This window comes from Spinacia oleracea, chromosome 3 (genome assembly GCF_020520425.1).
Source record: "Spinacia oleracea cultivar Varoflay chromosome 3, BTI_SOV_V1, whole genome shotgun sequence".
NCBI classification, from domain to species: domain Eukaryota; kingdom Viridiplantae; phylum Streptophyta; class Magnoliopsida; order Caryophyllales; family Amaranthaceae; genus Spinacia; species Spinacia oleracea.
Genome location: NC_079489.1, coordinates 3,884,105 through 3,901,983, shown reverse-complemented (window position 1 = coordinate 3,901,983; position 17,879 = coordinate 3,884,105). Strand labels below are relative to the sequence as shown.

General features: G+C 32.1%; 1 protein-coding gene across 1 annotated transcript; it reads right to left on the bottom strand.

Annotated features, from left to right (window-relative positions):
- Positions 1–11,508: 11,508 nt before the first annotated feature.
- LOC110779677 (S-type anion channel SLAH2) lies at positions 11,509–16,792 on the bottom strand. The gene is made up of 5 exons (XM_021984164.2): positions 16,569–16,792; positions 15,453–15,619; positions 14,873–15,319; positions 13,768–14,538; positions 11,509–12,412 (listed from the first exon to the last, which is right to left on the bottom strand). The coding sequence occupies exons 2-5, from the start codon at positions 15,597–15,599 to the stop codon at positions 11,978–11,980; spliced, it is 1,800 nt and encodes a 599-aa protein (XP_021839856.1). The 5' UTR covers positions 15,600–15,619; positions 16,569–16,792; the 3' UTR covers positions 11,509–11,977.
- Between the last annotated feature and the right edge of the window lie 1,087 nt (positions 16,793–17,879).

Below are 17,879 nucleotides of genomic sequence, written 5' to 3'. Positions count from 1 at the left end.
AAGTAAATTATGTAAATAGTGCAAAAAGTCAAACCGAGTCGAGTATTAAGGTACGGAGAAAATATTAATTTATTATAGTTGACGGACAAACATCTTCATAAGTACGGATACGGAGTAATATGCAAGGAAAATCTTGTTTCCCTAATCTGCCAACTACGGAGTACGGAGTATCAATCAATTCTAGACTTCTAATGTCAGCAATGTTGATAAATGATAACATTAACCATCTGTATAACACAAGTCGTGTTGCACAACATCATTCATGCATAATATACTATTTTGTCAATGTGCTGTTGAGTGCGTTACATGCTTAACTAGTTAAGCAAGCGCACATCTTCTATTGTACACCAAGGCGTACATATGTGACATGTTCATGTGCAGTGGCGAATCTTAAACCGTTTTTGTAAGGGGGCTCGCAAAAAATTTAAGCAATGTAATATATAATATATACAGTTATATTTAACCAATTGTCTGTTGGTTCAGTGGTGATTGAGACTGAACTTGGTAGGGAGAACTCGTGTTTGATCTCCCGCAACAACAATTGGGAGAGGACTGAAACCTATCCACTAAAAAATCGCCCCGAATCCGGATTAGCCATAAGGGTGAATCGGGTGCTAACACCAAAAAAAATAAAAAAAATAATCAAAGTTTAGGGAGGCCGAAAACAAAGTATGAAATATTTCGGTCGGGGGGCCAGGCTCACCCCCACTATAGGGAAAATCCGCCCCTGCCCGAGTGAGACTGGTATAACATTATACATGAAATTGTGACAGACACTTTAGTATGTACCATGACGTGTGTTGAATAGAGGTGGCCGGTGGGTAATACTTGTAACTAACCATCGAGAAAGCGGGATGAGGAGCGGTGGATATCGGCGGGACAATTTTTGTCCTCAGCTCCCCAAATATCGCACCATTTGGGATTAATTTTACGTTGTTCACGCTATTCCCTTTAAGTCTTTGACCAGCTTTTGTGATTCATTCATAAGAAAATATATAGTCACGAAGGATCTTGTTAGATTTGTATCGATATATTTATTTTCAAGTTATCAATTTTTTTTAATAATATTTTATTAATGCGTAATTAAAGATATTAAGTGTCAGCGTTAAATATCCGTGACCGTAAAAGTCAACATGATGTCATATTTAGGGAATGCTGGAACTTGGAAGTGTCAAAAAGTTGTTGGGCCGACTGGTTAAGATTGCCCAATAGTGAAGCCCACCTAAGTGGGCAGCTCTTACTCTAGTCTACAACTACACACTCAGCCCATCAGCCACCACTGCGCGTGTATTACACACACCAGTACCTTTTTTCATATCTATTACTTTACTATATGCTAAAAGAGACACCAGGAATGACACGTGTCAATTCCTGGTGCGATTTTTTCCCGCCAATAACTCGGATCTTTTACCAAACTGGCTACTTTTAGAATTTTATTTATTAAAATGACTACTTTTGAATTCTATTTCCCAAACTAGCTACACGTACTATTTATTTACCAAAATGATTACTTTGACTTTGAGAAAAAAAAAACTATTAAACTGGTTTGTTTTTGTTTTTGTTTTTTTATTTTTATTTTTATTTTTAATATATATGTATAATAAACCAGTTTGTTTAGGGCGGTTTTATATTTTTTTATTTTTGACTAAAAAGAAAGCACTACAAGAAAAGAGCCATTTAGTGACGGAAAATTCAGTCGCTAATCATCAAAAATCAGTCGCAAAATACATTTAGCGACGGATTAGTGATGGATCTGATCCGTCGCTAAACACCTGGTCGCAAATTTAAAACTGTCACGAATTTGCGACTGAAAATTTAGTAGTTTCTAAAAGGCTACTGATTATATCTGTGACACTTTAATGACTAAATGGGGACGATCAATATTTTGTGACTGAACTTTCAAGTCACTAATTGGCAACAAAGAGTTTTACCGTCGGTAATTAGAGATCAACAATTGTGTTGCCCAATTAGTGACGAGATCAATTTGTCACAAACTAGCGATCGGCATATGTAGTCCTTAATTTGCTATAGTCGAATTTTGTTGCAAATTAGCAACTAGATGATTGTCGGTCACAATTGGGTTATAAATATTGATACAATCACATTGTATTATTTAAAGGAAAATTTGATATTGACAGTCCCAACTATGGTCACTTCACTTTTAAAGGTCCCAACTTTTGATTATTCTAGAGTGGTCTCAACTTTAAGGTGTGTTTTCCCAGAATGGTCCTTTAGTTTATTAAACTGTTAATTAAGTTGATTTAAGCATATCATACTATTCTATTTACTTCATTTAATTAAAAAATATGGTTATTGCACGAGAGATATGAGTCTTAATTAAGTTATTTAGCACTTAATTTTAACTAAGGGACCATTTTTGGAAAGGACTCTCTATAGTTGGGACCACTATGAGATAATCAAAAGTTGAGACCTTTTAAAGTAAATCGGCCATAGTTGGGACTGATAATATCAATTTTTCCTTATTTAAAACTATATTTTGGTGTGGTATTTGTTTAGACACAATTTTATTAATCTCTAAATGTCGTCACTAGCAATTGGTCAAACTATTTTCATACACTTGAAGAGACAAAACTAAGGAGTATGAAATATGATAGATTTTCATATACAAATCACAAATACATCATACATTAAGGTTTCGTAGTTTATGTAGAAATTCATTAAATGAAGTAACTAAATAAACATTTACATCAAAGACACTAAGCTATCAAAATAAACTTGTTCATATGAATATGATGTAGCTTCTTAATTCTCATTTACAATAACCTGCACGCAAGCACAAAAAAGTGTAATTAGTATAGGAAAAGTTATCCTTTACAAGTGTAAACTATGAGGGAAAACCCAATACTTCGTATAAGAGTAATTATGTTATGATCTAGTGAATTGTACCAAATTGAAACAAACAACGAAAGATGACTAGTTCAATCTTAATTAAAAATGATTAAATACCGGAAAAAAAAGAAAACAAGCAAAGTTGTTGATGATTACTCATTATCGTTATTCTGAAATACTATACGAAGTATATAAAATCATAAACTATGGTAGTACAAATTCTCCAACTCCAAGAAATTTGTAGGCTTCTACTCTCCAACTTTTTTCCACAAAAAATATCATTTCATAAGTAGTCCTAAAATAGCCTAATAGTTCACATGATTAACATCCATTGCTACAAATTAGAGTGTGAAAATGGCAAGAAGTTTGAAATAGTAAAAAAATTTACCTATGTGGAAGAAAGATACATGTGACCTTGAAAGAGCACATCCCTATTATTAAATGAGGGGTAAAACCCAAATCATGAACTCTAACAATTGAATCAAAACTTACTAATCCCATCAATTATACCACATGAACCAAACTAACAAATCAACAATGCATTTCCAATAAAGAGCAGGACCAGAAACGCAAAGTAGTGAGATTACAACATATCTCTGTTTCTCCAATTGCATGTTCAAGATCCTCTTCCTCGTCTTTCAAATTCTTAACAAGAAAAAAATAAAAATCGTTTCAGATACAACCAAATCAATAATACAAATTAAAGATCAAATATATATTGATTGAAGGATGCAAAAAAAGTCGAGAACCCCCTCATTTATACAAATTAGAGTCGAATTACCCCAAATGAGGGAAAAGGTACAATAAGCATGATTCAATTGAATTACCAACAAAATATGAAAATTGACAACAAATCGTAGAATATTAGATCGAAAACCGACTAAAAATGAAAAATAAAACTATAAATTTAAATTAAAACCAATAAAGAAAGGCGGTGAATATGGAAGATTGAAGCAAACCTGGAAATAGATGAGATAGGCGAGAAAGAGCGCAATAGGGAGAGCGCGGCGATTAACTGCTAACGAATGAACATAGATGGACGAGGAGTAGTAACACCTAGGGTAAAGAATTAAGATATATTTATTATCTTATAAAACCGTCAAAAAAGTTAAGCACTCACCCACATTTGTTTCCCGCTCCAGTTTCAATAAAAATTAACCACCTCATTTGTTTTTAAGATTTACTTTATACTTTACGGTGTACGATAAGTCTAAGGTTCAAATCACCTCGTCCTCTTGTAATTTGTATTGCCTTTTTAGGTTGTTCGTACCCAATAATAAAAGGTGGATAAATTTTATTACTAATTAATTTTATAAAGGAACGTCTAAGAGGTTTGACTTTTTGTAGTCTCCTATAAAATACCTAATATATCCTTATAACAAGTTAATTTTGTTTAAATAGAAAAAAATCATTCAAACCAAAAAGATGGAATCTTTCCATTTATCTAAGAAACGAAACATTATGTGTGACATTTTTTTATATTAAATATTTATATAAAATTTTACGCACGCATTAGGCGTATAAATACAGTTGAGTTTATACACAGTTGAGTTTTTTTTGTCTTTTGACATGAGCTAAATAACATAAAGTGAGTGAAAAGTTATAAATGTTGTGGGTGTAAGAAAAATATGAATAAAATAAATGAAAGTGAGTGAAAAGTTATAAATGTTGTGGGGTAAGAGGGGTAAAGATAAAACACATTGTAAAGAACAAAAATAGAATAAAACACATTGTAAACGGACTACAATGGAATGCATTTGTTAAGATCATTTTGAAACGGAGGTAGTAGATATCCTCATTCAATCTCTTAAAATAAAGTAGTTATTTCTTTCGGACAGTGCCTTGGGCCATTAATAGCAGTAATATTTTAAATAAGTTCAAATAAATTCGGATACTATAAGTGAACTACGTAGATTATAAATGGTTATTTTAATCGTTATGCTAAAAAGGTTAGTTGTTAATACTTAATTTTATGGTTAATAATGTGTTTTCTTCTTTAAAATTACAAATCTAAACATAAGAAGTTACGCATTGTAATTTACTTTTGAGTCAATACGACTTACTTTAATGTGTTTTTGCTTTGCTTTGAAAGGGCGGAATTAGTTCTCATTTTAATTATAGACTTGGTTCTCACTAGAACCTGAACCTATATACTTCCTCCGTTCCGTAAATATCGCACTATTTTGTTTTTTACACTATTCACACTACGACTTTGGCCATTTTTTTGTGATTCATACGTAAGAAAATTGTATGTGAGGTTATGTTAGATTCATATCGATATATATTTTCTAAATATCATTTTTTTTTTTAATTTTTACTTACAGCGATTTGAGATATTAAGAGTCAAAGTAATGTGTTAGAGGAGTAAAAGTCAACCATGGGGCCATATTTATGGAATGCATGAAGTACATATATAGTCATTATTGACACATGAATCATTTGGACCATCTGATTTTGATGATCTAAGGGCCCATATTGGTTCATAGTTCCCATTTAGGGTGTGGCTCTCACCGGATCGCGATTCTATTTACTGGATCCCAATTCCACATGTGCCCTTATATCATCAAAATCAAATGGTCCAAATGATTCCCTTGTCATTTATGATATTTTCGTAATTATGCAACTTTCCAAATGGTTTCAAGTTTCTTCACTTTTAATGAAATTTCATTTACTTTTTAACTAATTATGCAATTTTTCAAATTGGTTCTCAGTTCCCACTTTTGTAGTAGTTTTATCAAAATTAGGTTTATATTCATCAACAAATAGTTGCAAATGAGATTTGTCTGATTTTTTTAGTGAATAATATCGTTTTTATAGAGTTTTTACTTGTGCTTAACTTTAGAGATGTTGCGAACAATTTTCTATTGATATATGTGACATAAATTTATCTATAGTAAATTAGTGACAAAAATAATGTGTAGTTATTTTGAGACTGATTTTTTGCGACTGAAATAATGTCTGTAGTTATATAGGGACTGGAATTTTTCCGTAATTACTTAGTGACTGACAATTGTTTTGTAACTATTTGGCGACCACATTTTTGTGACGGGCTTTCTGTTGGTAGTTAAATAGAGACCAGTATTCTTTAAGTGGATAATTAGTGACTAACATTTTATCAGTACTTAATTTGCAACTGATTTTGTGACTGAGGTTGAGTTGGTTAGTAAACACTGACTAGAAATATATCAGTAACTAATTGGTAACTGAAACTTAAGTAGTAGTAATTTAGCGACTGATTTTTGCTTGGTAACAAAAATCCGTCGCGAAATGGCCTGTTTCTTGTAGTGAAGAAACATTAAAACCTTTAAACTTAAATTTAAGAACTTCGTAAAATTAAATATGAGAACTCCATAACTAACCATTGTCCCTAATATTCGTCCAAAACAACCTATATTCCTAGTAGAACTCGATACTCAAGAAAAAAAAAATGACATAAATAGGGTAATGAACAAAAGAAGGTACAAATTCAAATATGCTCAAGTATGCTCAAGTTTTTTTTTTTTTTTTTTTAAAAAAAATACTCAAACCAAACTGCTTCACTATTAACCAAAAAAAAAAAATCAAATCGGTTCACTATTTAAAAAAAAATATCAAAACGGTTCACTATTTAAAAAAATATATCAAACCGGCTCACTATTATAAAAAAAATCAAACCGGTTCACTATTTTAAAAAAGCTCAAACTGGTTCAGTATAAAAATAAAAACTTAGGCCGGATCATTGGTTTTATTTTAAAATCAAAATCAAAAGATAGCTAGTTTAAAATCAAAATAATAGCTAGTTTGGGAAATAAAATTAAAAGATAGCTATTTTGATAAATAAAATTATAAAAGTAGTCAATTTGATAAAAGATCCCAATAACTCTTTCTTAAAAAATATATTTAATTTATTCTATTTTTATTTTCTCTCCTTTTGTATAAATGGTTATAAATAGAAAAAATTATAGGATTATTAAATATGACATTATTAGACAATTTTGGTAATATTTAGTCAGATAGTCATATCAATAATAAAAAACATTTTTACTCAATATTTTGCTCATATTAAGCATATCAAATATTTAATTTGATCAAATCATCATATTAAACATTTAAAATATATAATACGTAATAGAGCGAAATTATATGATAAAATGAGTATGTTCGAGATTTATTATTACGCAATAGATTCAAGGGACAAATATTTCAGTTAAAAAAAATGGTCAATTAATAATTTTCAATATTATCGTGCGTACACGGGACCTAATCTAGTAGTTAAGTAAAGTTCATCCCTCACAACTCCTCAAAACTGAGCTCGACTCAAGGAACTTGCGAACATGACTGAAATATGAAGTAATTTGATTAACTATTTTATTTTACGTATTATAAAATATAATTAAAAGTATTAGACAAGATTTTATACTCCGTATACTTTTGTTAAGAAGTTCAAAAGAAATGGAAAAAACATAGCTATAAATATACTACCGAGTAAAACATAAAAAAGGTTATAATTTTCAAACTTAAGTTTGAGATTTAAATTAAATTCTACTTAAGAATTCAAGTTCGGAAAAGCTTGATATATACTCATCTTTTGTTCGAATTGAATCAAGTGTTACCAAGCGAGCCTGGGTGACCATAAGTTCAAAAAAGCTCGATCTCAACTCGTCTTGTTAAAACCCTTAACGAACTGTATTCATGTGTCACATTAAGTACTTTAATTTCATGTCATTTTCTTATATCAAACGGAGAAAATGATATTTCATGAAAATGTACGTTTGCTATTGTTATTATTATTTTTTTTTTTTTTTTCATTTAGAGAATTCTTGATGTTTTTATTTTCGTTGTAATAAATTACAAACATGATTACACAAAAAAAAAGTTATAAATATTGATGTGTGAATATACGTGTGAAAATCTAGTGGTGACTTTGGAACATTTCAGCTTCCTTGTCGTATTAGTATATTAGAGGTGCATTGAGTTGTCACATACGGAGTATATGTCAAATCATACAAGTGATTTATGCGGATATCAAATAAATTCAAGCGCATACTTTCAATTAAATGAGTATCAAAATTTTATAATTTAAATATTATAAATCAAATTACAAAACGAAAACATTGTTGTCAGGGTCGTCCCTAACTTTTTGATGGCCCAGGGCGAAACAATAAATTGAGGCCCTATACATTTAAAGATATGTAGTAAATAAACAAATATGCTCATAAACAGGATGACTTTTCATTTGAAAGTTTGATCTATAAATGATTAGCTTTTTACTTTTTAATACTACTTTGTTAATTAAATTTGATTTATACTTGTGCGTACCATAAAAAATGAATTCTAAGTTTTCAAAAATCAATTATCAAACTAATTAACATTAGGATATAATTTCATAACAACTTAACACTGATATATATACGACATGCAAAGTTAGATAAAAAAGTATTTTAACAAGTTCGTAGTAGATAGTCAAAGAGTTTTAGTAAGCTGGTAAAATTTTCCTATGTATGATAATTTAAATTGATTACATATACTCCATAATAAAGTTTAATTGTTATTTAAATCCCAAATTATAACATGTCATGATTAAATAAGAAATTAAAGAATAAAATACGTCTATTAAGATGAAGAAAAAGTTGAAAAACTACCAGCCACCCTCAAATTTTCAATCCACCAAGAGTAGATACGCGTTGACAAACCAATTGAAATTTCTTGTTTTTGGATATTTTTTACACAAAGATATATTTATATATACTGTAGGAGTTTGTTACAGAACTTTGAGCCTTTTCTCTTGGGCCCAGGGCGAGCGCCCCTTATGCCCTAGAGGGGACTATTATTTTTAATAGGTTAAAGTTACAACACATACATTGTTCAAGCAAGTTGTGGTGATTGATTATATCACGCGCGTACGTATAATTCACATCCTTAGTTTAGCATAGCTTGATCAAATCATCACCCGGTCGTGTCATGATTGAGTTTACCGAGTCAGGCGCCAACAGAGTTCTTTCCAACCAACCTATCGATAGAAATTTGAGGACGCACGCGAAAATTTTGGTGGACCTAAATAATATAACAAAATTGTATTTTATCATTGATTACTTTTATAAGAATTGTACAACAATATTTGCGAGATCTCATGTCTCTCACTTATCTCTTTGGTAAAACCCTTGTTTCTACCCCTCATATTTGTGGGAGCTCTCTTGATTGGCTCACCTCTCAATTCATGCACATACAACATATTTATAGTGGTTGTATCCTAGTTTCTAGATTTTCTACACTTGTCATTTATCTAATTTTTCTTACTAGATTTTTCGATTTTTCTTACTAGATTTTTCTTAGGATAATTCTAGACATTTCCTAAGATTATTCTAGTTATAATTTACAATCATTTTTCTAGATTTTTCTACAAAATACATTTCACTACTAGATTTTTACAAACATATTATCTAGATTTTTCTAGATTAATATTTTAACACCTATGTGAAGCAATTTGTATTTTCCGCTATTGCACCTAGGGGTGTAAGTGGATTGAGAAAAGTCCAAAGTCCAATCCAGTCCAGTCCAAATTTGTCGAACTGGATCAGACTTGAAATTTTTTGAATCGGACTCTGACTCAAATTACCAAATCCAATTATTTTTGGACTGGACTTGGACTCAACCTTTTGGAGTCCAAAAATCCAATTAAGTCCAAAGTTTTACGATTTTATTTATAGATAAACATTTGTAATTTAAAAACTATTGTGAAATATATGATTTTTGGGCCTTTATTTACTACGTGCAACAAAAAAACAACAAAATATTACACTCCATATAAAACTCATAACCCAAAAATATTATGTCAACCTCTTTCTCTTCCGCTTTCTCTCGTCGGCTGTGATGGTTGATTATTGAGTTTTAATATATTTAAAGTTATGTTTTTTTAAGTACTCAAACCTTTTTTTGGCTAAGTGTTTAATGTGTATAACATATTGTTATTTGCAATTATATTTATTGCTTAATGGCTATTTATTTTTCCTTTAAAAAGGAGTGACTTATATTATAGGTGTTAAATCATTTAATACCCACTATTTGATACTCGTGTACGGATTATTTTAGTTTATGTGTTAGAAAAGTTACCTGGTAACAGAATTATTTGCATTTATTTTCGAACCGTTTGAGTTAATTTTTTGTTTAAAAATAAAACTAAAATAATTTTTTTTTTCAAAAAATAAATTGGATCGGATCGGATTGGATTGGATTCGGACTCAATAATATTTTTATGGATCGGATTAGATCGGACTCGAAAAATGTTTGGATCGGACTCGGACTCAATTATCCAAGTCCAAAAAAAATTGGATTGGATTTGGACTTGGCAAAGTCCAATTCAGTCCATCCAATTTACACCCCTAATTGCGCCTACTACAATACTACTAATGCTATATAGATTAGTCGATAAAGTTTTGAATATATGTGATTAAATTTCGTTTATAACTTACATTAAAAAAAAATGATGAATAAGAATTTTGAGGGAGAAAACAAACAAATCTCACATGTTCCTTAGATCTTGGGCCTGGGCCTGGGCCTGGGCCTGGGCTGGGCCTTGTGGCTTGTGCGATGTGTGATGGTCTGGTCCAAGAGGGTCTATTTTCTTTTTTTTTAATGGAATTTTCTTTTTATTAAACGTATTACAAATTAAAGGCTTACTAAACACACTTGTCCTATTTTAAATTGGACAGCCCAACTCCAACTCCAACTCCAAGTGGATTATTTGTTTCTAGTGGACTTTGAAAATGATTTATGCCCTAATTAAAAAATGACACGCTTATGAAAAAAGATTAGGTTACAGGTAATCAGAAAAATTGATTAGTAAAAGTGTAAAACGTATTTAGATCGTTAATGTATGTTTAAGTACACGTAATCGCGATAATTTACTAGCGAGGTTGTTATTACGGAGTATTAATTTATTGTAGTTGACGGGTGTTTAATCTTGATAAGTACGGATAGTCTGTAATATGCAAAGAAAATCTTGTTTCCCTAATCTGCCAATTATCAATCAATTCTAAGACTTCAAATGTCAGCAATGTTGATAACATTAACTATAACATAAGTCGTGTTGCACAACAATATTCATGCATATATGGATCCGGCACGACACGATGCAGAGTGGGCCTGGATTGGGCACGGCCCGTTTAGGAGTTAGGACCGACCAACCCCGGTCTGTCCAACACCACCTTTACTTGTAACCAACCCATCGAGAAACCGGGTCTGTCCAACGCAATTTTGTCCTCGATCTGCTTCGCAAATATCGTACAATTTGTACTTTAACACTATTCATATTGTTAAATTTTACTATCTTTTGTAATTTATACGTGAGAGCAAAATATAATCGTGAAAGATCTTGTTAATTTTGTATCAATAATTTTTATTTTCGCATAATCATAGGTTATTAAGTGTGGTAGTTATATGTTTGTGAAAGTAAAAGTCAACATGACGCCATATTCGGGGTAAAGGAGGAAATATATATTTCTAAGGCACAATTAGCCACTAATCAAGTTGTTTAAGTTTTGGGCCGGCAGTTTGGGTAACAAATCACAATCACTTGCTTAAGGGAATGATTAGGATGGCCCAATAGTGCTTGTATTGCACTAATCAAAACTGAAAACAAATGGAATTGCTCAAAACTTGGTAACAACAACATGAACAAAATTGATACAAAAACTTAGGCTCCACATTACTTTAAGGACCTTTTTTCATATAGTCAAGTAAAGTTCATCCCTCACAAGTCACAATAGCTCGGAGGGAAGATAACTTCCTTCAATGTAATAACAACTAATTAAGCCTTAATCACCGCGATCTCTTCATAGTAATCCTCGAACTCTTTGTACACATGTACAAACCGAAACCTTCTTATTTACCGAGTAACTTAACAAGAACCAACACTTACTCCCCCAGTCTCGTTTTACTTCCCCCATTTTGACCAAAAAACTCTCACAAGAACTGGTCAAACAAGCAGCAGTAAATTGAGACGGAGAGAATATCTCTTATTACAACATCATATTTATTAAGCCTCTCTCTCAATTCTTGATAGTCATAGAGACTTCATTGGCTCTTCCTTCCATCATCTTCCATGAGTTCCATATATCCCTTGTTAATCTTCAACACATTCCAGAAACTTCTAGACAATCCCACCATTCTCCTCCTTCTCATTATTATTGTTTCTAGAAGGTTCAACAGAAGATTCAACATCGTTCCCTTCCGTACTAACAAACTTCAAGTACTGCTCAATATCATTAGCATCTGAACTCCCATGTCTCAGATGCTTAAACCACTTCTTACGTTGCGGCTTAACCGCTCTATCACTGATGGCAATTGCTATGTCGTTAGGGAACAGGTTTCTAAACACAAAGGCATGGAGAAGAGTTGTCACTAGTAAGGAGGTAACTACTAGTGTTGAGATTGCGGTTAAGATTAAGGCTAAAGTTCTTGTCACCCAATTTGTTACTTCGTTTGAGTATCTTAGGGTTGCAATTGCTGCTCCTGTCATTGGGAATGTGTATGCCCACCATGCTAATGAGAATGTGAATCCTCTGAAGAAGTTGATCCGTACGGCCTGTGAAAATGTAATAGGAAGAGAGAAAGTTAGGGATGAGTTGGGGGTGAACACGGTCCGATTTGGTGTGGTTTGATAATAAATCTAAACCAAACTGTAAAATACGGTTTGGTTTACGGTTTATACTTTATTGACAAATTTTGAAGGTTCGATTTTTATTAGAAGATACGAAAAAATGAGAAAATTTAAACCGATTTGCTACACTTGCTAGTTTCCAATAATTCCAAAAAAAAAAAAAAAAAAAAGGGGTGAACACGGTCCGGTTTGACACTGGATCCAAACCAAATTTTAAAATAGGGTTTGGGAATTTTTTATATCAAGCCGGACCAAACCAGTCAACCAGACTGCACCAGACCAGAACATACAGTTTAGTTTGCGGTGTATTCTTTATTGATAAATTTTGAAGGTTCGATTTTTATTAAAAGATACAAAAACATGAGCAATTAAAGCGGCTACTTTTGCTAATTGAAGGTTCAATTTTTATTAGAAGATGCAAGAAAATGAGAAATTAAAACAGAATCGGTACATTTTGGTAATTTCCCAAAATTCCAAAAATAAATCAATTAAGTACCATAGTTAATTAATTGTGATGAATGATGCAGTACTAGTTTAAATTTCCCAAAAATCCAAAAATAAATAAATTAAGTATTATAGTTAATTAATTGTGATGAATTATGCAATAGTAGTTTAAATTATATGTAATATTTTAATATGATTTGGGTTTGGTTTACGGGGTTGCGGTTTTAACTGCAAACCATATTATTAATACGGTTTATGGTTTGATTCGTTTTCTTTTGTCAATCAAACTCAAACAGTATACGTATTTAGCTAAAATTATTAACTAAACCGTTATTCCTAACCGTAAACCAAACCAAACCGTGAAAATACGATTTTGTCCAGTAAAAGCTCTAGGAACAAGTTTCTACAAACAGAATAAAATGAGAGTAGATCAAATCGAAAATGATAAAGGTCGCAACATGCGACCTTTAAGCCGTGTCACAATGATGACATGGCATGCTTATATGTCATGATTTAAATTGTAAACTAAAATATTTAATTTATATATCCTACTTTAAATGTTTAAAAAAAAGCTAGGAAAATCTTAATATTCTAATTTGTTTCCTTATTTATATCGATTACCTTATTTACCTATTTTCATAGTAAAAATATTGCATTGATAGTAAAAATATTATTATGACTCATAACCTACGTGTCGCCTATATGTACCAATTAAACTGCGACACGTAAGATTGCGACAACAATTACTTGCGACCTTTATCATCACCCCAAATCGAAAATGATAAAGGTCGCAACATGCGACCAGATAAAATTTAAAGTTAGTGAAAAGAACGTACCAAAGAGAAGTAGAGGAAGATGGCAATGAAGTAAGCAATCCTCGAACCATAATCAAAAGACCCTTGAATCTTAGCCCAAGCCATAGAAGCAACACTAGGAGCAGCAACAAAGAGAAAAAACACAGGATGAAGCTCCTTAGGAAGCGTCTTATTCGTAGGAAGACGTTGATAAAGAGTCACAAACAAAACCGTGTAATGAGCCATCCCAACCGCGAAGAAGAAGATAGGTCCTTCTTTAAGACCCATAGACGCACCCAACAAAGCACCCACAAAGTTTCCGACTACAGACAGGTGGTTAACAGGGTTAGCCACTTTGGATAACCTCCGTTGACCACCCGACATCCATTGACCATAGATTTTAAGTTCTAGGCACAAGAAGGGGAACATGAGGATGTACCAAAGTGATTGGTGAAGGTCCTTGGTTACAGATGGTGGGCAACCGAGTGCTAAGAAAAGGAGTGATATGAATGGTGCGAAGAAGAAGTTGACTCTTATTGGGTGGTAGTATTCACGGCGAACTGCTTCAAAGTAGAAGATGAGTTTGAGGGAGTAGATGATGGCGACGATGATTACTAATGCGATTGAGATTGTCCAGAGGATTAAGTTTACTAAAGGGCTGACTTTCAGGAAGGTTGTGGAGGAGGAGTTTGCTATGGTTTTCCATAGGATGGCTTGGCTGCTTACGCCGAGGCATATACCGAAGGAGGCGATTGGGAAACGGAGGAGGAACGGCCATGTTTTGTCGTCTGGGAGCATCAACTCCTCTGATGGCTGCAAGAAAAGAAAATTTAACATGTTATCAGACCCTTACCTTACACGACTGTAAAAGAAAAAGAAAATATTAAATTTAACATGTTATCAGAGCCTTACACGACTGTAAAAATATTTTAAAAAAAATTAGCATGTTATCAGAGCCTTACCTTACACGACTGTAAAAGAAAAAGAAAATATTAACATGTTATCAGAGCCTTACCTTACACGACTGTAAAAGAAAAAGAAAATATTAAATTTAACATGTTATCAGAGCCTTACACGACTGTAAAAAAAAAAAATATTTAGCATGTTAGTAAAAAGAAACATATTTAGCATGTTATCAGAGCCTTACACGAAGAGTGTCCAGTTCAGGTCCTTCTAATGCATCAAAGTACCGATCCACAGGCAATGGCTCGCCCTCTGCGTGGTCACGAGGCTTGCGTTCTGGCTGTGGCTCGACGGGTTTTCCTCTGAGGTGAGACAACTGCCTCTCGAGCTTACCGGACCACGTCTTGAAAGAGTCGAACCTTGCGTCCTTGAGTCGTTCTACGTGGGGGTTCCTCGCCTGTGGGCCGGAATACTGGGCCGGGTTTTGTCCGTTACCGGCCACCTCGACGGGAGTCGCCGTTCTCGGCATTGGCTGAGAGTAGTATTTAGCTTCAGTTGTCTCGGAAGGAGGAGAACCATGTGGAACAACTTTGGATGAAAATTCTTGAGGGTGATCATTAAAATACACCTTCCTTGGTGTATGTGGCATGCTAATTGACACAGATTGAATCCCATTTGTTACTTCAGTTTCCTGTTTTATACAATAATAATCAATGTCAGAACGCAATTATTAACTGTAATCATTGCAGAATGAATACAGATGTTGTATGACTGATTATTAATGATATTATTAAAAAAAAACGCAATTATTTGAATAAACTTACTCTGTTATCTGCAATCTTGTCAATGCCTTCAGTAGTATCAAAACCTTGAATTTCCTTGGATGAAATGACAGTCAACAAAGATGGAATTTCGATAACTTCATCTTCTTGCTTCGCCGCCGATACCGGAAACTCGCCGGAGTTCTCCATGACTGACGAAATGTTATTGCCTAAATTAAGGATTTAGTTAAATTATCAACCATTCAAGTGATTCAACCATATTCACTAGAATATTACCATTCAAAAATATTACTAATTAAACAAAACCAATGAAAATGTTTAACGAACTATTTCTAATTTAAGAATTAAACTTTTTCAGAAATCTACCATAAAAAACAAAAAAAAGAAAAAAAAAACCAGCAGCTTAATTTGATTAGCTAAATATAAAAAAGTTTAATCTACTGTTTTTCCTTTGAATCTGCAGCAGTTGATTTTGACTTGGCTTACTTAAAATTAAAACTCAAAATTCTTAGAATTTGTCTGCTAATTTGGCATTTTAAAATATTATTATTCCTTTTTTCAAAAAGATGCACGGCTAAATTCTCGACCTTCTATTTTTGCACGATAATGCATCAATGTAGATGAACTACATATATTCGCCTCATTGCTTTAAAATCAGATCAGATAAGAAAATTTTAGAATATACAAAAAAAACACTCACATAAAACATTCAAATCAGAAAATTCAAACTATACCAGACTCGACCATACCAGAAAGAATCATAACAAACCATACTATAAACTAGAAAATTAGAACAAATGATGATATAATTGCTTAGTACGGAGTATTACTTTAATATTTTACTAGATATGAGAAGTTCATACCGTACATAAGAAAGAACTAAACACACTCATGGAAAACATTCAAATCAGACAATTCAGTCCACACTAGACTAGAATATGCCATAAACTAGAAAAATCAGAGCAGACCAGATACGGGAAAATAAAAAGTAAATAATTAACAACGTACAAATGGAGCTAAGTAATTTGAGATGGAGGGAGTATTACTTCTTCGACTTCGTTTCGTGTTAAGGTGTATAGAGACTTAAAACATGCAAATGATGTGATTTACATAAACAAATTTAAACAGCTGTTTAATTGAATTGGTATATAGTCTTACCTGAAATCTGGAAATTTGAAACTTTGTTGTTCAAATCTAAGTGAGTCAGACCAAAATTTATGCCGTGATCTTAGCCTAAATGTTTTTCTTTTAAATTTTTTTTAAAAAAAGAAAGAATAATAATGGGAATAATATGATTTGTAAAACCAAGCTGTCCTCTTGGTTTTTTTGTTGTTGTTGACGAGAGAAAAAGGAGTAGAAAGAGAGCATGTGTCTTTGATTTAGAGGAGTGAGCCCAATATATATAGCCTATCATTTTGGGGGTTAATATTCTTCCACGAAGTTACGTCAAAGGTACTATTTTTTTATGTGAATATTTTATTTGTTTTTTTTGATGGTGATGTGATTATTTATTTATTTTTAATTTTTTTTTTGAAGTGACAAATAAGGGAAAAGAAATGGTGATAGTATTTTTTTTAAAAAAAAAGGTTATTATCTGAGATTTGGGGTAGGTCAGCAATATTGTTGTTAATGAGTATGTATGTCTTCCATTGATTGGTAATTTGGTGAATGTTGATGGTTGATTATCACTGAGGTTTTGACCTAAGCATCTATTCTCTTCACTTTAGAACAAAACTAGATTAGGTCCCGTGCACGCACGGATATTTGAAAATTATTATTTGACTATCTTTTTTATAAAAAAATTAATTGAATTATTTATCCCTTAAATCTATTGCGTAATTAATATCTCGAATGTAATCATTTTATAATATTTTAACTTATTACGTATTATATATTTTATATATTTAATATAATGAACTGAATAAAATATTTGATATATTTAATATGCTAATTTTCCCAAAATATTGAGCAAGAATATTCTCTATTATTGATATGACGGTTTGACTAAAATATTACCAAAATTTTAATAACGGCATAATCCATAATCCTATATTTTTTTCCATATATAAAACATTTATACAAAAGGAGAGAAAATAAAAAAAGAAAAAAGGGAATATGTCTTTTCAGGAAAGAGTTTTTGGCGGGAAAATTTTTCACCAGGAAGTGACACGTGTCATTCCTGGTGTCTCTTTTAGTATATAGTAATAGAAGAGACGGAAGGAGTAATAGATAAGGCTAGACTGTAAAAAGTACTCACGAGAAATAATCAGACCAAGTCAGATTAATTAAATTAGACCTAAAACTAGATAAATCGGACCAGACTAGATAAAAAGAACAAGGTCCTGGTAGTTAAGGTTAACACTGGTGTTTGTGTACAATAGGTTTTAGGTTCGAACCCCACACCCTCATTGGTATTTTATATTGTTCGTGTGCTTCATTCGCACAAGAAAAAAGATATGTTATTAACAA

Excerpts from the sequence above, each read along its gene's own strand:
- LOC110779677 (XM_021984164.2), bottom strand. The coding sequence starts at position 15,599 with ATGGAGAACTCCGGCGAGTTTCCGGTATCGGCGGCGAAGCAAGAAGAT. Across the intron at positions 15,320-15,452 it reads ACAAGATTGCAGATAACAGA|GAAACTGAAGTAACAAATGG; the intron begins GTAAGTTTATTC and ends TGTATAAAACAG. Across the intron at positions 12,413-13,767 it reads TCTTCCTCTACTTCTCTTTG|GCCGTACGGATCAACTTCTT; the intron begins GTACGTTCTTTT and ends ACATTTTCACAG.